The following is a 27,369-nucleotide window of genomic DNA, read 5'->3' as shown; positions in this document are numbered from 1 at the left end:
TTGTGCTCCGTCGTGCCTGTGCCCTGGGGGAAACCTCGATACACAACAAGACGCTCCAGAAATCAGACAACGCTGCACGGATTTGACTGGTTTTGAGCCATCTATTCGGTGAATGACCAAAAACTTAAAATGAAATCTTCTATATAGCAACGTCATTCAGGTGCAGTCCATAGTTCTTCCTAAATAGCTTGCATTATACACTGCATATTGAGGAACAATGCCGCTACCAACAAAGATTCCTCGCGGTGGAAAGGCCAGAAGTCAACATACTGGCCGTGTATTTGCAAATCGTTACCGGGTAGAGAAACGACTTGGTAGCGGCAGCTTTGGAACCGTTTTTCTGGTGGAAGATACGATGAGTAAAGGCGAATGGTGAGTTGTTATCCATGATCGAGGCTGTTGCCTTCAAACGAAGGTTTGTTGGCTTCCCAGCGGCTAGGCACGAGCCTTGATACAACTCCCACCCCCTGTGAAGTAGTGTAACTGCATCTCCTTACCTCTGGTAGACCAGGGCAACTACTGTTAGAGGTTCTGCAATATTTGATCCTGCAAAGTGAGTGAATTATGGCTCCGTCTATTCCAAGTATTCCCATCCTCCCGGGCTCGCCACCAGGCATCTGTCTGGCTTATGATATTCCTTCTTTGGAAAGCTGCAAATGCTGCACTTATAGGCTTTTGTTTTCGTATTACCATAGATGTTTCTTTTTATAGGTGCTAGAAATATGAAATTTAATTTTATGACAATTGAACCCTGTGCTGGAGTAGCTTAATGTCAAAAGTTGTTCAGACTGTTTTGCTTCTTGATTAGAAATCTGAACACACAAGACAATCTCGGGGAGACAGTCACTGTCTTGTTGTTTAGAGGCTTTGCTATTGATTAAGTTAAACCTCCTACAATCAGATGCACCAATTATATTTAAATAATGTACACAATATAAATTTTTGGCCTGAGTTAAGTATCATTATTATCACTACACGTGGCCAAATAACAAAGTGCCCCCTCTAAAATGCTCCTTTTGCGGGCCAAATGGCAAAGAGCAGGCTGTAAATGGAATTTGCAACCTACAAAATGATTTCCTGTTAAACAATCTTTCCTTATGAAATAAATTTGTGCAATTTGGCCTTGTGTATTGATAATAATGATAATAACATTACTTTTGTCAGGCATATACCCCGGTAGTTTATTTGTGTCCCTCATAGCATCATTTGCACCCCCACAACGTTTGAGCGTAAATGATGCTACTTCAGTCACAAATAAATTATATGCCTGACAAAAGTCATGTGATTGTCCTATTCCCACTTGATAGAATATCATAAACTGCTGCTTATAAGCTCTGGTAGTGAGGGTCCTTTGGAGGGCTCATAAATGGAGGGACTATATCCAAGGAGGTTTATAACCAGAACAAAAAAAGCGCTTTAAAACAAGCCATAGCAGTACTTATCAAAATACGTTTTGCACTTACTGGTATAAACGTCATAATAAATCAAATTCGTTTTGATACCAGCCAGAAGGGAGCTTATATCCGGGGAGACTTTTGTTTACAGCTGGATGGGCCTATAACTTGGGGGGGGGGGGGGGGGGGCTTATACATGTAAGTGAAGGGGTTTATAAGTGGCAGCCTATGGTATTTTTTTCTCTCCAGCTGCAGCTGCTCTAGGGGGCTCAAGTGAGTTATTTCCTAGTTATAATATTAATTATTAAATTGATTGATTTAAGTAAAATGTGATTGCAGCCATGTATTTTGGGTCTTAAATGAGTTTTAAGCAGTCATGCAAATCATGCAAGAATAATAGATTTTTATAACTTGGTTAGGTTTATTTCAACCACCTAAAGGGTAGTTTAGTGCAGGTTAATACTATCAATCAATTGATCATCCCTGCCTCTACATGACAATTTTCCAAATTTAAGCTTTATAATATTTATAGTAAGCACTACATTTTTGAAAAATACTTTGTTCTGTCATTCTCAACTTCAGCGTTTTTTCCTTTAAGGACGGTGCGTACTATTGTCACTGCGCAAATTTTCTGCGCATGCCAAGGTAGTCGAGTGCAACCCGAAACAAATGTGCAACACGCAGGACACGCTGATTGGTTTTGTCTCCTGGAAGTCTGGGAGGTTCGAGTTATTTCTTGTGGAAAAGATGCGTCGTTTTTCAACAGATGAAAAATAATTTCTATTTACCTTGTCAGTTCTTTGAAAACCGAAGAAGTATGCACATGTTGCTATTTCTATGTATGATCGATCTGACCGAACATTTTATAGTCAAACAAAAGTCAATTCTAAAACATCAAAAGTTAATGCCTCAAGATGTTACACTTAGAGCTTGGGTATTAAAAAATCCCTTAATAGGCAAGGATCAGTAAATCAGAAGGAAAATAGCTCTAAGTCCTCTGCTTAATCAAGAAACTGCAAGCTTACCTTTCACTCGTTTCCTTCGCGTTTTATCGGCTAATCGGCTATAAACACTTTCCCGAATATTTCTTTAATTTTGTAAGATTTTATGTAATTATTCACCAGAAGATAGATTTAAAGTGTTCGAGTACTTACAGATGTACCTTTTATTGCGAGTCGGCGGCTTTTATTTGTTGAACAAACAAGAAAAAAACTATCACAAGATTGTTTGGATTGCTGAGATCGCAGCTTCACAAATAGTTGCGGACCGCAAAGGAAACGCTTTCATTGTGGAAAAAATAATAAAAAACATTTTTATGCTTTTTGAGCTATTTTGAAAAAACAGCTCATATGTCAGTGGTGTGACGTATGTATCTTTGTGGCTTTGTATCTTTGTATGTTGGGATGTTTGTTGCAAGAGCCAATAAGGTTGAAGGTACTATGACTTGATGCTTAGGAACCAATGAGATCTTGGCATCTATTTAAACATGGCATTGGTAAAGGTCGAACAAGGGCACTTTGAGACTGCCATCTTGATTCTTCACAATTTTTTTGTCTTTTATTACGGCTACAGGTGTTTGGAAGAATTGCATTAAATATCTTCATGATTCAAACGCTGTGTACAGTGATGCAGCTGTTTAAGGGTTCATATTTTAGTATGGATGCTGCTTCAAGGCATTTCTGACATAATTCGGCTATTGGTACAACGCACGTCAGTATGAGTTCTGTTTCACCTGCTACAACTGGGTAGAGTATAAAAGATCATATATTTTCAAAGCTCTTCCAATGAAGCAATAATTGATATTTAGATATAGACTTTAATTCGAAAGTATGCGCCCTATAAAATGTGGTTTTAGAAGTTTAAAAAGGCAGCTTATTTTTGTGAAAGCTGTACCGAGTATTGTTAATCTTGTAAACAAGCTTTAAAAATATTATTCTCTCGCTTACAAAGTTCAACAGACCTTTTTCGTTCTGGCAAAACAACATAAAAAGAATAATAAGTGAACAACATGATACATCCTTCCTGCATGCTAAGTATTATAGTTTCTGAAACTATAATACGTAACTTAAGTAGAAACAGTAGCGTTAGGGAATAAAATTGGAAGAAGCTAGTTGACATAATAATTAGATACTGTTGTATTGACTGGAGTAACATGATACAAGTAGAAATATATTTCGGCAGTTTGATAATTTTCTTGGAAGTTAATAAATGTTAGGCTATCAACCTTGACGTTGTATGAAACATAATTTAATTGCAGAGGTTGTAATAAAGCCGAGGTGATTTCTTAAAATCGCTTGAGAAAATTTTGTAGTAAAACAATTTGCCTTTTTTTTTTCACATACGAATTGTAAAAGGGCCGATTCCAACATCTTCACATGCAAATTGTGTGCATGAGTTATTTTTATAATTCTGTTTGCTAGATTACTGTGTGATAACTCGAATTCCCTCACATACGAACCACGAAAGGGGGCAAAGTCCAACACTTTCCAAGCCAGCTGTGTGACTGTACATCTCATGCAGATTGGCTTTTCACAATAATAATAGTAACTTGGACGTATGAAGACGTGTTTTTTTCGTTAAGTAACCAATGCCCTAAAAAAGGCTCTTGTCTTTTAAGAAGCAGTAGCTTTTAAAACATGAAGAAATAAGTTGTCGGAGTTAAAGACTGTTTCACGAATGTTGATAAATGTTAGGTTATCAACCTTGACGTTGCATGAAACATAATTTAATTGCAGATGTTGTAATGAAGCCGAGGTGATTTCTTAAAATCGTTTGAGAAAATTTTGTAGGAAACAATTTGCTTTTTTTTTTACGTACGAATTGTAAAAGGGCCAAAGACCAACATCTTCACATGCAAATTGTGTGCATGAGTTATTTTTATAATTCTGTTTACTAGTTTACTGTGTGATAACTCGAATTCCCTCACGTACGAACCACGAAGGGGGGCAAAGTCCAACACTTTCACATGCCAGCTGTGTGACAGTACATCTCATGCAGATTGGCTTTTCACAATGATAAATGGTAACTTGGACGTATGAAGACCTGTTTCGTTTTGTAACCAATGCCTTAAAAAAGGCTCTTGTCTTTTAAGAAGCAATAGCTTTTAAAACATGAAGAAATAAGTTGTCGGAGTTAAAGACTGTTTCACTGAGTAGAATTGCACGTGAAAACCTCGTGAATTATGATGATGCAACCATCTACCTCAATGATAAAAATCCTGGTATTTCGTAACTATTCAGTCTTCGATGTGTCACATTTTGGCTTGAGAGACTCCGAGGAAACCTTAGGGTTTTCCTTCTAGTCAACGTTTGGTGAGTAGAAATTTATTTTACTTTAACAGTTTGTTTAACTTGCACCAGGTGTAACAGGGAAAGACAGAGGAAAGTGAATATATAGGTTGAGGATCAACTCAGCTGAGCGTTTTGCGTTTTCATTTATGTACCGCAATACCCAATTTCGCACAAAAACCAAATCTACATTTAGGATGAAAAAGGTAGATTCATCACTCTTGGTAAGGTTACACCGAAGTATTATAGTTATACTGAAGCATTCAAAATAGCTCATGCACGTTTAACGTGCCTATGTTTACTATTATCATTGTTATTTAAACATTTTGGCATTACTAAGCATTGAAATTATTGACTTATTGGCAGCTTGTCATGTAGATAGTATTTCTTAATGTTCAATTTCACGCCACACATCATCTGGACATTTTAGACATAGCTGCCATTTGGCTCTTTACAAACTAAAGATGGAAGGTAAAATAAAGTATTTCCACTCTAAGACTTTCTTAGGTTTAACAGACACCGTTAAGTCTAATATTAACATTTAGAAACGAAAAATAGTGAATGATCATGACCCAGAATGCTACAGTAAAAAAAATCAAAACGAAATACATAAAATGATCATTATAGCCCAGTGCATATATAAGGGTACAAAGACGCATTCTGTACAACTACTTTCACACTATTCAGCTTTTTTAAAAGAGAGCTCATGTATGGAACTTCAGTCAATGCAAATCATTTATGTCATATGACACTTGTGGCAAAGCCCGAAAGAGATAGCCCAAAGCACAGATATAAGCTCATTGAATGTATGCAAGTTTAATAACATATTTGATCGAGGTACCCGGTAAAATGATAAAAAAACGGTAGAAGGTTTACAATCCATGTTACATCTACAGTTCAAAAAATCTTGAGGACATGTACAGGTAAGCAAACGATTGAAGGAATACCTGTCTTAGAGTCCCTGTCGACTATTTGCCACTACAGTACAGTAGTTTGTTTACAACACCAGCCGTGGATCTTGAGCTCGCCATACTACTCTATGTGCGCTGCAAGTAATCTTTAATACCTTGGAGATTGCTCTTCTTCAAAAATCTTTGTTAAATGTTTGAGACGGAGAAGCTTCAGTTGAATGAAATGTTTTCCTTAGAGTCCATGAAATGTCCTGCTTCACTTTCTGTTTTTGCTCTCCTCCGTGTGTTGTTGTTTTCTCTGACTGTTAGCCATTTTGGATATCCCAGAGTACTTCGTGTTGAGTGAAGCAATAGTGAAACTGACTGGGGAGGGGATGGGGAAAATTGTAAATAACCCCCAAAGCGATTAAGTTAAGGTTGAAACCAACCAATTTAACTTCTAAAAACGCGCGGTAAGCCCTACCTTTTATGTTACCAAATGAAAGTAATAAGCCTATTTAGCAAACAATCAATTTAATGTCGTTTACACTATTTTTGAGGCAAACGCGTGGAGAGGGGTAACTGCTGATAACTTTCCAGTTGTGCTGATATTTCAAAAAAAGACGTATAAAGAGCAGTTGTTATGTTATCATTTGTTGCTTATTTTGAAACCTTGTTACAATTATCATTGCACTTGTGGCAGTTCATGTGTACACTCTGAAATTTGGGGAAAAAATAACTTTTTATCATTTTTTTCAAAAATGCCCCTTCAGTGTTTTTGAAGCGCAGTTATCTCTGAAAAATGCGTGGTTACCCCCAGTATTCTTTTTGGATTTCAATAGCTGCTGATATGATCTACTTGTCTCACACAGTCATTATCTGGGAAAAAATACTTCCCATTAGTGGGCACTGTCCTTAAACACATTTGAGTCTGGCTGCTTGTAAAAGTTAACCTAGTTAAATTTGTTTAAACCAAGAGTACATTTTGAAAAATATAAATATATATATATATTTTTAAAAATAACCTGGTTAACTTGCTAGGTGTGGTCGCGGCCGTTGTTATTGTTGTTTAACTTTGGCTCAATCATCAGCTTTTGATCACAAACAAGTGATGTGACATATTGGATCACAAAAAAATGCATGGTCAAATAAGGCTGGTATTACGTCAAATTGACCACAGGCTTTTACCTTTGTGTGCTGTACCTCACTTTCATGGCCTCTTGATTTTCACATTCAAAAACTTTTCTTATGTATTTATACAGTGGTAGAAGTTACTTTGAAGGAAGACTTAAGGGAAGGTTTTGTCTTGTATGTTTTGCCTCACCAATCATGTTTTCTGTATGTTATAAAATGCAAATTTCACTTTTTTGCCATCATAAATCAGAAATGACTGTGTAACAATTTGTTATTTTTAAGGAAGATTGAGTTAGTTTATCTCTCCTCAAGTTTCATTGATAGTAGAAATTAGGTAACCTTGAACATATTTACCATTCACATGATTGTTAACTTGTTATGGGCTGTTGTATTTAGGAAAGTTTTAAAGGAAATCTTTGTTGGCGAACTGCAACCAGATGAAACAGTTGATGCAATGAGAGAAGCTAAGTTGTTGTCCACGGTATGTGTTATTTTTATAGTGTTTTACCTCTGATGGGTGATGCGTCTTTCTCTAAAATCCTTGTGTAATCACTTTAATGAGCCAAACACACTTTTAAAAATATTATGTATGTGACCAGCCGATGGAACTGAGACTTTTGATCATCCCCCTAATTTCAACCTTCAGTCACTGAACTGCCATATAAAGAAAATGCTTGCAAACAATAACTATTTTAATCTACCAAAATCTGATCCAAAACCAAGGTTATCTTGGACAACTTATGCATCCAACCACTGTGCATTCTTAGTCAGCAGCAATCTCAGATGTGCCATGCAAAACCATGGAGAATGGCGCATTAACTGGCTGGCATGTTTCCTTGATACTCACAGTAACCTAGCCTCCTGGATAAACAACCCTGGCGAAAGACTTATGATCATCAATCCTTTGTACATATATGTTGTGGTTCAATTTTATGCTAAGTTTAAATTTTATTTTATTTTGTTTTTGTATATAGCAATGTATGATAATGAGTTTGAAACAAAGGAAAATAAAATTTAAATGGTTAACTTAGCATAAATTTTGTTATTAATAACTGCAGTCATTTTATTAATGTTAATGTAAACAATAAAGTTTTTATTTTTTCCAAACCAAAACTTCCAAATAATTATGTGGGTAATTTACCCTCTTTGTAATGCCAAGTAGTTCATTTGAAATACAAGTATCTACATGTACACTGTATAGAATGATATTGTCTGTTGCAAAACCTTTATCTGGCAACAATTTTTAAACAACTTATGCTCTGTATTTTTTCAGCTAAATCACCCTAACATTGTCAAGTTCTTTGATAGTTTCATTGATGGAGAATCATTTTGTATAGTTACTGAGTATTGTGAGGTAAGTGGCATTTTTGCCTCTCTAGTTTGGCTAAAACCGACCAAACTCTACTGTGAGAGGTTGTTTGATTTTCTCTTCCCTTTTTTTTTTCAAGAATTACCCCTCACTATAACTTTTTGCAGAAAAATGACTGGCTATAAAGAAGCAGGAACTGCCCAAATGCTTTTTATAGGTCTATCACCTAGTGACCTTCTGTGAACCAGGTGCATAATATCAGTTTCCCAAGTTCAAGCATGCACAGAAAGCAAAATTTAGAGAAAGAAGTCTTGACTTTGTGGCCCCTTTTTTTTTCTTTTGTGAGCATTTATTAAGCTTCATTTCAGTGAGGAAAAGGAAGGATCATAGGAGTAGGTGGAATTTTTGGGTCAACTTTACAAGGTTTTTTTTGCCTTTTTTCTCCAGCCTCTTTGACTGAATCATGCTTATTCTGGTATGTTAAAAGACTTCTTCCCCCTGTAGTTGGATGACAAAGTTGTCCTTGACCATTAAAACTGATGAATTCAGAAGTGACTCAAAACCATGGATCCTCATAAGGGTGTGGTGGTCCAGGGGCAAATAGGGTTAATCAAAGCAGCTAAAATTCTTCTTTTGCTGATTTTTTCACTTGATAATTTGGCATTTCATGACCAGATTTTGTTTTTTATTCTGAAATCTGGATTTTCTCCAGGAAACTAGGTGCTTGGAAATTTTGCTGAAAAACACGTTTTGAAGCTTAAGACATTCCGTTTTCTGTTCACTGTCTGGCTATTGGAGGCATCATGAAATTGCTCCTACACCAGAGAAAGTTTAATATAAAAATTATTACCTTGCATACGTGCATGTAATTTACGTATAATACCGGTAACCACATTTTAATGACTCAACTTAATTTTAGCTTATCATTTACAGGGCGTTAGTAATTTTTTACATACTGGTTACTTAAAAATGTTTGTTTTTCTGTTCTAAACTGAAGGGTGGTGATTTGGATGACAAAATCAAGGCTTGGAAGAAAGCTGGCAAGAGTTTTGATGAATCACTGATTTTGGCTTGGTTTATTCAATTGGTTTTAGCTGTTAAGTTCATGCATGAAAAGTAAGATTACATCAGCTGTGCTTTTATTGTATATTTGCACTATCAGTTTCTTACTAGATAAATAAACTATGTGAGTACCTTTTTATTGTTAACAAACTTGATGTGTCAACCTACAAGCACTTTCCTGCTGCTGGTGGACCTGTGGCTCTTTGTAGCCACCATCTTTATTAGTCAGTTCATGCACAAAGAATAAAGTTACTTTCGCAAGCAGAACTGATACTTTCTACCATTAAGCAAAGTTAGGACTCTGTCTAAACCCGCCAGCTGATTGCTTTCTTTTCATGAAGTGTTCATTGGCCATATTGCTAGCTTTTGCTACATGTACTTTTTTAAGATCCCTCTGCTTGACCCACTCTTTTCTTAAAGTCAAACTTCTTTGCACTATTCTAGCGTCCTGAAATAAATTTGAAAATGTCCTTTATTCCCACAGTTCCTGCAGGCATAATCACTTTGCTGGGCAGCTACAATGAGGGACATAAGTGTTGAGACACTTCTATATTTATGGCTCCTTTTTACACTTGTGTACCCCCACCCCCTCCCCCCAAAATCATTGTTGTATTTTAGACCCTCAGTTCTTCCTTTTACTCCAAGCAACATTGATTCAGGGGTGGGTGGGGGGATTCATGGTGTTGAAAAAGAATGAAATAATAAACGAATGAAATTGTTGATAAGAGTGCATATAATTTTTAGATGCGTGTGTCAACTATTGTTGAATAATATTGGGTGATAAGCTTTTTCTATTGCTGGAGCTTGCCGCTTACAAGAATGGCTCTCATAAGTGACCACTAGAGGTGTAAGTTATAAATGGCTGCTTCCAAGAGCTTGTCCAACTACAAATAAACATTGAAAATGCAAGAAAAATGTTTGTTAAGTGTTTGGCTATACTGTTGTTCTGACATTATGTTGCAATTTTCAGTTACAAGCATAAAATTCAAGTGGTGTTTTGAATTGTAATCGGACTTGTATGTGAAAAAAACAACTCTGAAAGTGAGGTAAATTTATTTTGACAGACAGCCATTTTAGGAAGTTGATGTATTAAAATACAAGATTTAGAGGGGAATGAGATTTCAGGTGTCTGCTCACAGGAGCGTAAAAACAAACTAAAATCTAACTGGTAGACCCTGAAAGTGTCTGTAGATGCCTTTGATAATTGTCTGCTTACAGGAATGTAAAAATACAGAGTTTGTATTGGAGTTGAAACAGGGTTTTGTGAAGACAGCCATAAGAAGAGCTGTCCACTGACAAGAGTGTCTGTTAAGAGAGCTTCCACTGTAGTTGATTTCTATTAATTTCTGTTAAACAGATAACACAATCATGTATAAAGAATATGACACCTTAGACCCTGCAAGAAGGATATTAAGTATATTCTCTACTGGAAGTGTACTTTAAAGGTAGATGTTTGTTTGTTTTCAGGAAAATCTTACATAGAGACTTAAAGACAAGGTAAGCTTGATGTAGACGCTGTGCTTGATTTCTTTGAAACCTGTTTCTCAGAGTAGTAACCGCCGCCCAGTTAGTTCAATGGGATAAGCGCCAGTCTGCTGAGCGGGAGGCTGTAGGTTCAAACCCCTGCCGGACCAACACTCAGGGTCTTTAAATAACTGAGGAGAAAGTGCTGCCTTTGTAATAACATCTGCAAACAGTTTGACTTTCTAGTCTTCTCGGATAAGGTCGATAAACCGTAGGCCTGTCTCGCAAGCCCTTGCACACGTAATAAAAAATCTGTGGAACGTTAAAGAACCCACACATTCTTGGTAAAAAGTAGGGCACGTAGTGCCCTGTGTAGTGGTCTATCTCACTTTCACACTCATGTATGGGGGCATCGTTACTCATTCCTTCACTACTTGTAAACTGCACCTTAAGCAGTCTGGCAAAGTCCCCCAACCATGTTGTAAATTATCCCCGAAAAGCCCTTAGGAGAGTGGATAATGTGATATTTACTACTTTATATTACTAGTAGGCAAGGGTAGAACTGATCTGCCTCAAATCACCAAAAAATGTGTGGTAGATTTCCTTTACAAAGAGTTCGTGGAGTGGCAAGTGAGATCAGCTTGGTTTGGAGTGAGAATGTGGGGTTGAGATAGACTGAATTTGAAATAGGTGAATTAAAACACTGAGATATATAGAATTTTTAAGATTGCTTCCCTTGACAACAAATGCCCTAATTCACCCTGTCAGTATATATTAAATATGTACCAGGAACCATCAGTTCAGGTATATTGCATGAGTTCAAAATAATTATAGTGGACAAGCATACCTTTGATCCTTATGCATGCATGGTACAATTTCATCTTGTTAATGTTGAGAAGGCTGGGTTAGCTGGCTACAGCTGTGTGGGTCTCCTTTTACTTGGATCACTTTTTCTCTGCCTGAACCTTTTTAATGACTTACCATTTTGTCCAACAAAAGGCCAAGAATTTATGGCCTTACAGTCAAACAAGTAAAACCATGAACACCTGAAATACTTTCAGGAATGTTTATTCTGTTACGACTCATCACAGCAAAGATCAGGACACATGAACTATAACCACAAAACCACAAACTAATTAACGTTGTTGCTTGTGGTTTTGTTTGTCGTGCCCAATTGGCTCTTTTTTCTTGCAAAACTTAAAGCATCTCTTGCAATGGCACTGTAATTTTAATTTTTTGTGTAATTATTTAGTAAGCTAATGATTTTAATAATAATAGTGTTTTATTTATATATTTCAGGAACATTTTTTTAAAGAATAATTTCATAAAATTAGGTATGTGGTGTACAATGTTAACCTAAGAGTTGGGATACTGTGAGGTTTATCTAGCTGTGTTGTTTTTATATAGCTAAGTGAATCTGTTGATTCAATAAATTTTCTGAGTACTAGTATAGGCATCTCTATCATTGAATTTTTCCAAATGCCTGTTTCAGTTGGACAAAAATAACAGCTTCCTTCAGCTCCACTCTTTCCCTTTTTGACAACAATAAGCAAAGACGTGTAACATTAAACCCAAGTCAGCTGAGTCATTGACTGAAAAAAAAAACATTCTTTAGTATATAAAACTCACAAGGCTAAAAATTCACTGTCACTTTTACCTCATAGCAAATATTTCATTCTTAGCTACATTCTACCTGTATCTATATTTATTGTTACGTAAACCCTGGCAGTAGTTTAGTGGCCATAATCTCCCACAAGTCCACTGTTACTTAGGGGCTTTACTTTAAGCTGATTGCATCTGTTTAATTATTTAGCTGCCTTTATTTTTTAACTTCTATTTTATTTGATTTTATAAATAATGAAGTTTCCATTTATAATGTTGCAGGTCAAACTTAAATGACATGTAATATCAATTTGATAGGTTTAATTTTTTTTAAACTTAGTTTCCTTTCTCTCCTGGACTTAATTCATGAATACTTTAATAGGGCTAAGCTGAATTTAAGTATGACCTGTAACATAATTATTATGTAATAGCGAGAGTATTTCCTATCACCCACCCTGAAGAAAGGGTGTAGAGTGTGCAGGGGTTGCAATTGGAGCCTATAATTGATTGTGGGTCAGCTAAGAACATTTTACAGTGATCTTGAAATTGTATTACTACCAATACAATGAGACTTGAGTTTGTATTTTTATTTCTGCCTCATAGTCCTGAAGTCTTAAGCAAGGGCCCTCACATCTCAGCAAGTCTTGGATTTTACATTCAACACCTCTAGTGTGAAAGAAACATAATAAATGTATAATTGCATGAAAGTACAAAATGTATAGCAAGAAAAATATATATGTCAAAAGAGAAGTAATGTAAAAATGAAGGCTAACCATTAAAAAAAAAAACTTTTACAGGAGATTAAAAATAATGGTCTGTAAAAAACTTCTCCCTTGGGCCATCAGAATATTTGCTACAAATTAATGTCAGGGGCAAAGCATGGCCATTTTGGCAAGTACGCACACGGATCCATGCATATTTGAAACAAAATAATGTTTTTGTTATCCTTTAATAGTTACTTCTTTTGGCAGATAACATTCTTGTTAACAATAGAACATGATATTAAAAAAAGCTTTTAAAATGTTTTTCTTTGAGCTGGTACTGGAATCAGAAAGTTTTCAAGCACAAAGCACCTCCCCTACAAGAAACTCAAATAAAATGGTTTGTTCAATTGCTAAATGTTTGGAATGAAACAAGCTCACCTACTGTCGCTCAAGAAAAATGACCACTTGAAGTGCAGAAATTTGGAGTTTAAAAGCAATTGTTGGAAGAATTTCGGCGTGTGTGTGGTTGTGTAAATTTTCTGCAAGTATAGTCCTTTACTGACTTTTGTGTGTTTCCTTTATTTCAATCATGAAACTGATCATGGAACAGACAATTATAGTCAGGGCTTTAGTATTTATTTATTTATTTATTTATTTTCAGTGAATATCTCTAATGCTTTTCATTGAAAACGATTCTACATCTGTTGAGTGCAAATTTCCGGCAAAATTCTTGTTGATGCTGCACCACAGCTGCACCTAATGGTCTGCTTCAGCTTTATACCTCGATTATGGTCAGCGTAGTCTGTTCAATGATTACCCACTTGAGCAACATTTATAGAGAGAGAGAAAAGTAAAAATGAACAGCTTTAATTTGAATGGGAAAACTTTCCAGATAAATCTTTAAAGGAATGATAATCAGTCAAGATCGATTTAAATGTGTTTCCATGAATTTCCTCAGTCCTCCTTCCTTTTTGTTTTATTCAAAAGCAATGTATTAGGGGATCCACATAAAATCTTTTTAAAAAAAATCCTACCGATTTCTCAAGTACACATGTGCATATTTGCATAAAGGACACTACGCCCCTGATGTATTTTTATTTGCATCCATCTCAATCAATCTACAATGTTAAAATTTTGTTAATCAATTTATTTTTTGTTTTAATTGGGTTTTTAAATGTATTATTTTCAAATAATCCAGAGATGCCTTTTCAAACTGTCCTGATGAATAAAAAGTTTCTAAAACATATTAAACAGTCCTGTCTGAAGGTGATGTTTGAGTCCTAGACCTTCATGAGAACGATTGTTATATAAATTATTGTACACCTGACTAGGTCTTACAACTTCAGCATTTTAATATTAATCTCCTTAAGCTGGCCAATAGGCCTTTGGCAATAGTTAGTCACATGGTCAACTTTCTGCAAACATAAAAACAGTTTGCTTTTGGAAAATGTTGTTAGTACGAGCTGAAAGAGCATATTAAAATGAAGAATTTTCAACTGTATAACTCAAAAGGAGTGATTGCAATGGTCACGAAAATTAGAAGGATTTGTATGACAAAAACTACTCTTGCCACCCAGTCGCGCTTGAGTGTCTTGTGTGGTTTACCATACAAACCCTTGTAAACTTCCACAATTTTTTAAACTGTCATTAAATCTTTCTCTTACCCATTTAACTACACAAATTGCCTGTTACGAATAAAAAGGAGATTTTTAGCGCTATAAGGCTTAAGGAAATATTTTACGACGGTTTGAAAATTTCCAATTTAACAAGGGTTTGTATGGAAAACCAGTTAAGCATGACTGGGTGGCAAAATTAATTTTGGGCAGCTGTTGCAATCTCTACTTTTGAGATACACAGCTGAAAATTTACAGGTGACCTAATTTTCATACACTCTTTCAGTTCCTGCTATCAAAAGTTTTCAAAAGCGAACTGTTTTCATGTTTACGGAAAGTTGATCACATGATCAACTAATGCAAAAGGCCTCTTTACCTCATTAAGTCAGATAAAAAAATCTTTTTGGAGCTTTGTCATGATTAGATTTTTGCCAAAACTTATTAATTCAAAGCCAGTAATAGTGAAATTTTTTGCATATTTAACCATGGTAAAACCCTTAAATTCCAGTTAGTTTACTTTTTTGTATGTTCTTTAGCAGTAATGAGCATATTTTTTTACTCAGGTGATCTGGGTATCTCCAGGATTCTCATGGGTACATCAGATATTGCCACTACATTCACTGGTACTCCATACTACATGAGTCCTGAAGTTTTAAAACATGAAGGATATAAATACAAGTCTGACATCTGGTATGAATGAACATGTACTTCATGATGTCTAATTAGGTTTTGGTAGGATGTTAATCCTGCTATTACCCTTAAGATAGATAAAACTGTTCAGGAGGTGTCTAGCTTACATATATCATCTGAATGTGGATTAGCCTATTAATAATAGTTTATTCATTAATTCATTTTATGTGTAACAACCCTCCAATTTGCGACCATTTTAGTCGCCACGGTGCCTAGAATTTTGAAGCTGGCGACTTGATTTGCAAAAAAGTCTCCCTAAACCTAAAGAATGGTCACCAAATGGCGACCAAGTAAAAACTGTACCTTACATTAAGTTTTGCATCATAGGTCTATGGGTGTGGTGTTGTATGAACTATGTAGTCTCCAACATGCCTTTCAGGGTGAGGTAAGCATTTATAGGTGACTCGAATGACTCATTGTATTAATACTGTATTGGTACATGTATTGGTTATTTGGGGTATGTTACTTCTTGACAATAAAGCAAGACTTAAAATAACATGATTAAAGTCTAGATGTTTTTTATTTAACTATTTGTGCTGTAAGTACTGGTATAATATTAGGTAGGTAGCCTATAAGCCTACTTCAAACTACATTGTACCTCTTTTGAGTTGCATTCCTTTTAGCCAATCTAAATCTGGATTTTGCAATCGAAAGTTTGATTTTTTGTTCCATTAAGGACCAACCTCTGAGCGTGGATTGTTCAGATTGGTTTCTCAATCTGGTTTCATATCTTTGTTCCATTTAATGAAACTGCTTTTCGATCGCAAAAACATACTCGTTCATCAGTAAACACGGTGGGTCATGGTTAGTTCAGATAGAGGTTATTTATATTCCCCCGTTGTTCTATGCCGCGAGAGGATTGTAGTATATTTAACTCAAGTTCCACTGTCAGTCTAAATCTGTTAGGAAGTGAAAACGCTTAGATTTTCTCACTGTAAAACTATACTGTTCAATGTCTGTGTGTGTTTAGAACGTGCTTCTCAGCGCTTTAGAATTCGTAGTTGTCCTCTGAATTTTCTTGAATCAAATTCCAGATAATTCTAAGTTGATGAGTTCCAGTATGAACCACCACTAGTTAAAGAACTAATTTTCTCTCTGTTTCTCCACAAGAAGATGCTTAATTTAGCAGAAAGAAGTAAAAAACGATGCATTGAAATTGAGAAGAAGATCGGAGCGGCAGGCAGCTGCTGTATGGATCAATCTTATTTCAGGTTTTTTTTCCAGTTAGCACGAAAATCCAAACCATCTGGATTGTCCAAATCCGAAAAAAGTTTGGCTAAAAGGAATGTAACCTTGATATTTTTAATCTTATTTGGAATTTCCTGCCGTTGAAAAATGGCAGGAAAGGGTGAAGTAAACTAAAAAATCTGTATTTTCCAGTCCTGGTTACTCGATGAAATGTATTTTCCCTTACCTAACACTCACATCTTCTGGGAATAAAGTACTAAGACCTGTGTGGCGGGTACTGACTTAAGATGACCTTAGAACCACCGTTTTGTGTCTAGAACAACAACTGCTCAAATTCCAGGGACCTGTGACAAAGACCTGTTAGGCCAGTCTTACTCACATCTGTGTCCAACATGAACAAGCCATGCAATGCTGAGAAAGCTAACTATGGCACATACATGTAACAGGGTTCTCAATAAGAGTGGCAGATTTCAGCAGCTATTTCACGTGAACTCGCCGCCTACTTTTCTTTAGAAAAAAAGACCCCAAAAAGCCAAATTTAACAATGTCTGTGTTCTGTTCAAACACTCTAATTTTTGCTTCAGAATACTGAAAATGCATTTTAAGAGGCCCAGACCCAACCCCCAGTGACTTGCGCTTTGGGTGCTCCCAAGTCACGCCTGTGGTGTGAGTTTTTTCCGTCTCTGCCTACTCAACAGCTTTTGCCATGTACCCTGCATGTAACATAAAAATGCTGTAGGTCAATGTGTGTTTTAGATCAGTTTGTTTTCAACCGTGGTCAGTTTGCCTTTCTCCATGCTAAATGAATTTTGTGACCAGGATCAGTTTGCTCCTAAATATAGGTTAATTTGTTCAAAGTCAGTGAATTTTCATGATTCCTTTTTCCTGTTTGTTTCTACTGGCCAGCATGGCCATTATTTTTTAGGAATTGCTATAAGCTAAATATATTTTGTTTCAGAGTTTAATGAGTGTGATGTATAGAATTGTGGAAGGAGAGCCACCTAAACTACCTGAAAAATACAGTGAACAGCTACAGGATTTGTACAAGAGGTATGTTTATTATCATCAGAGGATTGTAAAATAATAATTATATTTTAGAAATAAGGAAACATGCCGGCAGTAAAACCAGGGTAGACCAGAGTGAGTGGGGTAATTTATTGTCCTTTAACATCATATTTGCTTATGTATTTATTTACTGTAGTTGACAGACTGCTTCCTAATTTTTTTTATGGGGATGAAAATCTTATTGGCACAAATTTACCTTGTTTTCGTGCAAGCTACTTGGCTCATTTTGAATTTCACTTTCACCAGGAGATTATTATGCTTCTTCAAAATGATCTGATATAATATCTCACACATGAATATGATTGGATTTCTAATGTGCTTTGTTTATCGAATAAATTTAATTTATTTTGCCTCTTTAGGATGTTAGATAAAAACCCAGCCAATCGACCAAGTGCAAGTGAAGTTCTTAGAAATGACTATGTTGCAGAGAATTTAGCGGTATGTTGTCTGCCTCTCCTTTATACCTATTAATTTCAGGGGAAAAGGAACAACATTTTGATTATAATCTGAACCTCTCGATGGATGACTGAAAGCATACACTCAGTAGTATTGAATGAATTTGTCACAACCAGTGACAGATTTATGCAGACCAGCATAAAATATCATAATTATACAGTGAACATTTCATATAAATGTGGGAGTCCAAGATGACCCTTCTGATTCAAATAGTATAAGGCTAACACTTTACCTGGATCCACATTTCAAGGATGTTTTTTTTATTTTTGGTTGTGCATGGGCTGAGCAGCAAAGACAAAGATCCGTTGCTCAGGCCAGTTAGTCCATGTTACTTGAATTCATTCAAACCCCTGATCCCCAAGAAATCATGGGCAAGGTTTTCTTGCATACTTTATCATTCACTCAGCCCTTGGAAAAAGTGTTTCAAGCCCCTGGGTCAGCTCAATGTCAGCTGCTGCTTTGATTGGTTCAGTGTATCATTTGATGTCAGCATCAACTCCCCTTTCTTGTTTTATTTATTACATAAAGTTGTTGAGGCCTGCATGCATTGCAATAGTTGTGATTGTGATTCGTTTGTTTTAGTCTTGACTTCATGCAAATGTTTATTACCCTTTCTAATGGCTTGCATTGACCTTTGGTAATCTTATGGTATAACTAGTCAACTGGTCTTAGTAACCAAAGCATGTTCTTGGTGTCCAATTTTGTTTTTCCTTTGTTCATTTAACCTTATATTGCTTGATCAAATTGCCAAAACAGAATTTGTAGTGTTTAGAATTTTCTGTTCCTTTATTCTGCGTTTTTCTCTCTTCACCTTTCTTAGACTATTTCATACTTTGACATACATTTAAGAAAAGTAACAATATTTCTTTTTGATTGCAGAAAATAAAATGTCGAATAGAACAGTAAGTATTGTATTTCTAGAACTAAAGCTATGTTTTATAGATCACGTGGGCTCACGTGGACTAGCAGGACTGACAGTCTGACAGACAGCCTGAGAGAGCAAAGAGGCTGACAGAACAACAGGTTGACAGGGCTAAAAAGGCTGCTTGCCCTCCTTAAAGCTTATTGACAAGGGCTGACAGGGTAAGAGGGGTGAGTGACCGACAGGGTCTTACAGGGTTGATAAGGATTGTTAGGGCTAACAGGACTATCAAGGTCTGGTAAATGCTGATAGATTTGACAGCCTGGAGTGGTAAGTACTGACAGGGCTCACCTACCTAAGATGGCTGAGAGGCTGACAGACTAAGAGGGGTTACATGGTACATTGCTGACAAGAGGGTTGACAGTTGCTCAGCAGGCCGACAAAGGCTGCTTTTCCTCCTCAAAGCAAACTGATAGTGGCTAAAAGGTGATAGAGTTGACAAAGACTGAGAGAGTACTGGGTGACAGAGCTTGTAGCTGCTAATAAGGGCTAATAAGGTGCCATCTTCAAAAGGACTCACATTCGTAAAGTGTTGCACACTTTTAAGCGATAGATATCGGTATCCGACTTTATAGGCCTGTACGCAGTTTTACTGAAGAGTTAATTTTCTTAAGTTGTTGGAATGGACATTAGATACATTGGTAAAATATTTATGTTTTGTCAGCTGCAAGAAAGTTGTTGGTACTAAGCCATAAATAATTAATGTGGTCGTTCGCAGCCGAAATTCCTTAAAGCAAAAACAACGATGTCCTTAGTTTGGAAAGGAGGGCAAAATTATTTGTCTTATTTATCTTTTGCAACAGCAACTGGAAAATAAAAACAACAGTTACAGGTAACAGACAGTCACGAACTTTCTACCAGACTTGTTTCAAGCTCACTCTCAGCAATAATCAATTTGCCTAAGATATGATCACATCCGAGGTAACTTTAAATCATTTTGCATGTTATAGGTCAAATAAGGAGAGTAAAATAGGAGAGTCCTATGAGCGTCGAGGAGGCAGCAGCTTGTATCAAGAACCAGAAGCGGGCAGGCCTCTTACACCAATGTAGGTACACATCCTACTGCTAGCCACAACTTGTTTGTTTTGTCTTTGATATCTTCTTCAGTTCTCTTTTCTCTTCTCAATCATTTTCTCCTTAAGGTCTACTTACCCTTTTCCTTCACCGTAACATAGTGTATGCTTGACATGTGTGAGCTTTTTCCACAAGAAATTAAAGAAGGCAGGATACAACACTCTACTCTTGAACGAAAGAGCAGTTGATTTGTGAGCTTATGATACACACCAAGAGTTAGCAAAGTTAGATTTCGAGTAAAATCTTAAAGGCGTTTCCGAGATAGTGAGATACCTTGCTGCAGTCTTCTAACTCTTTCGTCTTCATTCTTGGCCAAAATTAAATTAGTGACCACAATAAAAAGCGCTCAAGTTTAACAGCTTCTTATTGGCACCAGAGTGTCAAATTCTTCTTATTTGATCTTAGTCCTATTTTCTAGTTTTGCAAGGAGCGTCCGCTTTCAGCATTCCTAAGGTGGTAATTGGTGCGTGAAACCGTTTTTCTAAGCCTTTGCAAGCCTGTGTAAATGTTTTCTTTTCCATAAACATGCTCGTGTACCTCGTGCATGTCTTCACTTTTAGTTGGGCAGGTTAGAAGTCTAGCAAGAATCGTCCTGTCTTTCTTGCTGTGTGTGTGTGTGTTGGGGGGGAGGGGTAAGGCACCACTCAAACGTACGTCACGTTTGCCTTTGAGCCATGGTCAGAGAAATTTTTATTTCAGCACATCTAGAAACGTTGTGGAAGATGGTGCGCATAACTTCAGTTGACAGGAAAGCACTAAAAAGAATTGTTTAAAATGGATTACTACCTACTTAGAAACAAGGATTCACCTATTCCAATACGTACTGATCATTTCTTTAACACAACATTGCTTGGTCTATCGATTGCTTTGTGGTCAAATGTCTGATATTCAGCTTGTTAAAGAGCCTATATTTTTTACTAGCGATTTTGAAGGGTTGTATAAGTTTCATTCGTGTCTCGAACCAACGCGCTGCCCAGTTGGGATGCCACCAAACTAGTGCATTTGGAAATGAGATAGTATGAAATACTTAAATTTATTTTCTATCCTCATTATGTGAACCAAATCCTTTAATACTGTCCACCATGGCCTGTTGGCATTCGCTGACTCGCATTGTAAGATTTTAACTTTTTACGTCTCTCGGCCAGGGCTTTGATTGAGCCTTCCTTAAGTATGACGTAACTCTTGCATGGGTCAGTGAACGAAATCCAGTTGTGGAGTCAAATCATATCGAAAATTTCGGAAATCATTTTGTCGTTTTGTCATCTAAGTCTGAGCAGACAGAGAGTTTATTAGAGTTGTTCCTGAGTTCGATTCTCATTGCCTTTTTCTTCATTCAATGCGTGAGATCATCATGAGTGGATATTGGCCACGTTTGTTTTAAGCGCTTTTATGGACCGAAACGACGACGAGGTCAATGAAAGCACAAAATGCTTATCTAAAAGGCTATCGAAAGTATAATGAAAAATAACGTTTACATCTATTTCTATCACCAGCTGTAATGCAAAGCCGGTCAAGTTCCTAAAAGCTTACTTGTCTATTCAATATCTATTTCATTTTATTATTGACAGGGATAAAATGAAATTGAGAAAGCAGCAAAGAGCTGATGAAGAAGCTGAAAGAATAAGGTTCGTTTTTCTCTGTTTGTGATCACAGGTAATTTAAACAAATTGATACTGTAATTACGTTCAATTTAATAGACCCACGTTCAATCTAGATGCATTGTGTGTCGAGAAACGGGTGCTTTTTTTATTTACGATTGCAAGAGATTTGAATAAATAAGGGTTTCTTCCTCCTAAGTGTTTCACCTTCTGTGTTTTATGAACACACAATTCTTTGTCAAACCCGTTAACTCGTCTTCCCGGTGACGACAGTCCCTCTTTTTTAAATTCGTGTAAATAAAACTTGTAAATTATCGGGGTAGACACTAAAACACCTGTATGAGATGACATCACTGTGCAATACAAATATTGTTGAATGGCAACTGGGACAGGCGTCATATTCATTGACACACTGTCTCAGAAATATGTTCCCTTAATTGGTATACTTTTTTAGTTACCCTGAACAGAAATGTCGTGCATCCATCCCTTGTAAGTAGTTAGGTAACTTGTTCTTTGCACGAGAGTTGCGAGTACCCAGTTTTTAAGAATCCTGGGAGTTCTTAATCTGTCTGACTGTTGCACAGGGTTACCAAGTTAAGGCTATCGTCAGTGAAGTCTACCAGCCCTTTTCTCTTTGCAAGCATCTTACTGTATGCCAGTGGAGCGTTTACCTAATTTGGAATCAAAAAACTGCTGCGTTGCATAAGTGTAACGAGATGCTTTAGTTTTCTCTGTGAAGCAGAGGCCCGGGTAAATGATTTGGCGGCATCCATGAGATTTCTTCTCTTTATCGTCAATCTTGACCAGTGCCAAAATAGTTTTCAAACAGTTTTTGTTTCTTCCAGGAGGTATACAGCTCTCCATTCAGCTGAAAACCAAGCACAGTACAGTTCACATAAGAAAAAGCAGGTAGGCCTAAGGCCGAGTTCTCCACTTTCTGTTTTAAAGGTTACCTGTTTTTCATATGTCTCTTTTGATCCTATGTAATATTAGTTACTGATTACCAGTTGATGGAGGTTTCAGCGTCCTCGTCCCCTTTTCCCATTTTACTTTCAGAACCAGGTGTCATTACCATGGGTTGAGGAGCATCCCGATGTGTTTAATGATGCTGCATTCACTATCACAGCTGCAGACAAACTTGAACCTTCTTCACCCATAACAGTTTCGGTACCAATGTCAAGTGACAACAACTATGACCAGCTCTGTTCTGCAAGTAAGCCCTCATTCCATAGCCTGCGAATACAACCGTCTATCCTCGCTCATCGCCTCTGGGGACATTTATTAAAATGAGTTTTGGAATATTTAATACTGTCGGTTCTGATATCATGCGACCAAAGTCTCTCATTAGTGCTAACAGTCATACACAACGTACAGCCTCATTCCCTGGTATTGAGCGTGCAGTTACCTTGCATGGACAAAGCCTTACAACCTCAGGAGCTCCCTGATATGGGGATATGGAGTCATTTCTTAAAAAATAAGCCCCAGTTTCATTTTTCGATTTCAATCGTTCCCGTTCTTTTCCATTCTTTGCTTAATTTGTTTTTTATTTTTATGGAGCTTATACGTAAACGACCTGTGTACGAATTTTTCGAGTTGTTCCTAGATGGCGTTCTTGTACTTTGCATTTATTTTTTGCCTGCTTGTTGGAATCGTGATATTTGGGCAGATTTCTTCGCCCGTACAAGTTATGCATAAGGTCCTATTTCGACCTGACGTTTATATTGATCCATGAACTAAACGGTACAAGGATAATAGTAGTTTGAGGTGAAATTTAAGATTTTAAGAAGTATGCCCTTGTACAATCTAATATATAGATTTAGCCGGGGCTAAAAGCGAAGCCTCCGTTTCTTTACTCATAATAAAAGCAATCAAATTAAAGTGATAACATGAACTCTAAGCCCAAAAACAAATGAAATCTTCACATCCCTAAGAGCCTTCGGCATCAGACACCTTTAGAAGGAGGGGGCTTAATGATTAAGAAAAAATATCCCGCAAACAAACCTAAATTGAAAAAATTGTTAAATTGTAGGTCTCTTAAGTAGTAGCAATTTACAGGTTACGATTTCTAGGGTCGGTGTTTCTGTGTTTAAGGCATGACCTAAGAGAAAAATCAGGCCGACTTAAGGACTTTCGTCTTCCCGTAAGCCCATTATATTTTCTTTTCTTTTTTTTTTAAACGGGCCCGGACGAACAGTTATGTGTAGCCTTTACATTTATACCTCACAATATCTGAAAGAAAATTTTACTGTAAGGTGTATAATATTTTCTCGGAGGACAGACATAGGAAAGCAAACGATAACCTTTTACGCTACTAATAACAATAATCCAATCTTTCACTACAAATACAAACGTTAATACAGCAACTTACAACTTTTTTTATTAAAAAAAAAAGAAAACCTCGGGCTCGAAAAGCCGGAGAGTCTGTCCGTTTTGGAAGAGAGGAGAACTCTTTCATTTTTTCGATAAGCTCACTTTTTCAGTGATAATATAAAGCCATAAACAAGCAACTGAAAACAAACGCAAACGCAAACGCAACATTCAAGCAGTATTCAGCTGTATTCAGGGCACAAGTTATGGAAAAAGAGCAGAACACTGCAAAACTGCAGTAATTCTTGAATTTTACACACTGCAAAAAAGTCCACTTTCGAGTTCGCTATGACCGCCGAATTAAAGAACTGAAGACGCATTTTTTACAGCCTTAGCCTCCATCTGAAGTAATATATTCACAAATTGCCACGAGAAAAAGACCTGTTTATTACTCTATCTATTGTGTATATTCAAATTTCAAACACTTACTTACCGGAATTTCTGAATATTTTACTTTACGTCGAGGCTACCCCTGTATGAATGTGTCGTTAATGTTTATATTCAGCAGTAATTTTTAATTCGAAACTAGATTATTCTTGAATGGCAAGTAATGAATGAGAAAATGAATAGCAATTCAATGCGGGACATGTACAAACTAAAAAACAGCGCTTCAGTTTTAATTCAAGAAAGGGCCCGTCTGAATGTTTCTAAAAATCTTACGATCTGTAGTCTCATGGTCGTTTTTTGAGCTAATGTTATGAATGAACAATGACAGATAAATAACTTAATTTCTTGAAAATTTTTATTCAAAAACCCATACCTTAGTCCTAAAAAGCAATTTGCGTATGACAAGTTAAATAGTTGCGTTCACCCAAGTTAAATCGGTCGAGCACATGGTAAAAAAATCAATTTCAAATGCACATTTTGTGGTTTTTCTTTCACGCCGATGTCATAATGTAGAAAGCGTCTCCGTGAAATACAAAAATTCCTTTTTAAAAACGTACTTTTCTTTGATCATAGAGTACGGAATGTACCTCAAGTGTCTTCAGAAACCTCTTTGCCTTGGTTGGTTCAAAACAAGCCAAGCGGTCCGATCCGCCGTGTAGAAAACAAGGTCGGATCCCTTGAAAGACAATTTCAGAGCGAAAAGCTTTCGTTTGTCCACAAAAAAGAAACTGAGCACTCTTTTGAACTTTCTCTTTCCATTTGTGTCTTTTATGGGCGTGTTTTCAATCTTGAAATGGAAAACTTTAGTCTTGAAAACCACCACATCATGAACGCGCGCCAGCCATTCTGTTCATGGATGACATTTACAAAGGTGTCAAATCCGTTTCTTCCCTCACCCCCTAAATGGTTAACATGACCATTGGACATTTGTGGGGGAGCGGGGTATGGGTGATTTTACTGATATAGTCTCTGGAGTTAGAAATTTTTTCCCCGACATATAACGGTGTAAGATTTTTTTCAGCATTGTCCGTCATGAACGATATTTTTCTCAGTTCAGGATATTTTTCTCACCAGGAATTTATTTGCGTGCTTTTATCCTCTCGAAATCAGTCTGCAGGACATTTTTTCCCAAATCACCCATAACCGCCTCAGAAGTTAAATGGTCGGCCCCCATAAAATCTACCAAACATTTGGTCAGTTGACAGATTCTGATTTGTCAATCATTTCTAAAGGCTTTTGAAACAATAGGGGACAAAACTCTCGAGGGAAGAAGGAAGGAATTCGTTTCTACTTACCCCTACCCGGAAAGTCCGTACGGACGGATAGTTTACCAAATTTTATTACCCATGGTGCTCCGCTGTGCGCGCTTCGCGCGCGCGGAGGCTACGCTATAAACACTGAGACTGCTTAGAGCCCTCACTGGCGAGGACCAGTGATTTTGTGAGCCGTTTAAAATGATTTGTGATCAAGTTAAATTCATTTCAGGTGAAGATTCTTTGGCTTTAACGAATGTGACAGAAATTCCTGATGATGCAGACTTAGCAGAAACATTTTATTCCCAGTTTGAAGATGAGTTTGAAAATGATGACAGTGAAAACGAAGTTGAGCCGGATGAAGATGATTTGAGTGCACTAATGGGACAAATGCAGGATGCATTGGATCAGACATCATCTGCTGATGATACATTTGCTGAAGCTGAATTTTCAAACCCGAGTGAACTTACAGACTCATTGAGACATCAGAGAATTCAAGCCTTACGGACGTATCCTTTTGAGAATAGCAGCTGTGGTAGTGAAGACAAAAAAAATTAAGAGATTCGGAACACGCTCTATACTGTTCATTTGCCGCTGATGTAAGCAATTTGCCCAGTTCGATTTACAAATATTAAGCTTCACAGAAAAGGACAATTTACTTGTTCAGTGGTCTTGTTTTGATTGACAACATAATTACATTACTTTCTACAGTTCAATTTTTGATGATATTATCATATCTCAAAACCAGTTAAAAACCAGGCTCCCAGAATTCGGGGAAAATTTTGGCGGCGGAGGTGCCCATTGTTGTCGCCGGCTTTGCTTGCTCGTGCCGCCAGAATTCTCCACGTACTTGTCTGCTCGCATGTTAAAGCACTACCTAACTAAACTTAGTTTCACGTTTCTCTTGTTGATAATTTTTCCAGTGTTACTCAGGTTAAGAGCAGGAAACCAAATCCTTAATTCACAGTTAGCGAGTGTGAACGACTGCTTGGTGTTGAAGCGTTTCATCGGGTGTACTCTTACCTGAAAAAAGCTCGCTTTGGAGACGAGATTAGCAATGAAGATTCAATTCTGGATGGCCTGGCAAAAATTGTAGATAAACCAGGAGACTGCTTCTTAGTGGACCAACTTCTATTTATGGAAAAACAGGCTGAAATTGCCTCAATGACGTAACACATAGATATGTTATTTGAAATTCGTGAAAAAGGGAATGGAATTCTAGAGGCGATTGCTTGTCGAAACTATGTTTTTATCACAGAGGACAGAATTACCTGAATTGACCAACAATGACGTTGTTTGCTAATCGATGAGAGGCCATAGTTGCCTGCAGTGTACAGCCGCCCCCTCCTTCAAAAAATTCCGGGGGAAGGCGCGCGGCTGTGCACAAGCCGCTAGGGTTACGGTCGTGTCAAATATTTATTTTTGTACCTTCAATTTCAGGTCTGTATGTTTGCGATTTTTTTCGTGGAAAAAAAGCTAGCCTGTGTTTTTAAAAAAGTTTAACGTAATAATTTTTTGAACATTGTCCACTCTAGAAAATGTATTTACTGCACCGTTTTATCAGCCGCTTTGCGGTTAGCGGTTCACGTGAGATAAATAGCGGTTAGCGGTTCACATGAGATAAATGTAAATACGTTTATTTCGAGTTTATTGGTATGCTTATTGGTAGATCGCACGAAAGAACGGTAGGTTTTTTTTAAAAAAATTAAGCGAAGCGCGAGGTATCGTAGAAATAAATTGTGTGAAAATACTTCTGTCAACGTTTTGGCGTCCTGCCGGTCTTTATGCTTAAGCTACGTTTAATAGACTTCCTGGAGCAATTGGTAGCGAGTTCGTTTGCTTTAATCGGGCAGTTGCTTTCTAATAGAGATTGCAGGAAGTTTAGGTGCATTGTTATAAGATTATAACGC

General features: G+C 36.9%; 1 protein-coding gene across 1 annotated transcript; it reads left to right on the top strand.

Annotated features, from left to right (window-relative positions):
• The first annotated feature begins 26 nt into the window (after window positions 1–26).
• Window positions 27–27,202, top strand: LOC140927978 (serine/threonine-protein kinase Nek11-like). The gene is made up of 17 exons (XM_073377687.1): window positions 27–372; window positions 7,102–7,186; window positions 7,979–8,059; window positions 9,012–9,130; window positions 10,544–10,573; window positions 11,840–11,874; window positions 15,023–15,149; window positions 15,477–15,534; window positions 17,296–17,387; window positions 17,762–17,840; window positions 18,738–18,760; window positions 19,731–19,826; window positions 21,423–21,479; window positions 22,298–22,361; window positions 22,509–22,665; window positions 25,692–25,968; window positions 26,431–27,202. Exons 1-17 carry the CDS (start codon window positions 218–220, stop codon window positions 26,630–26,632), a joined length of 1,737 nt encoding a protein of 578 aa, XP_073233788.1. The 5' UTR covers window positions 27–217; the 3' UTR covers window positions 26,633–27,202.
• The last annotated feature ends 167 nt before the right edge of the window (window positions 27,203–27,369 follow it).

This window comes from Porites lutea, chromosome 2, assembly GCF_958299795.1.
Source record: "Porites lutea chromosome 2, jaPorLute2.1, whole genome shotgun sequence".
NCBI classification, from domain to species: domain Eukaryota; kingdom Metazoa; phylum Cnidaria; class Anthozoa; order Scleractinia; family Poritidae; genus Porites; species Porites lutea.
The sequence above is the reverse complement of the archived record's forward strand: the minus strand, read 5'-3'. Positions and strand labels throughout refer to the sequence as shown.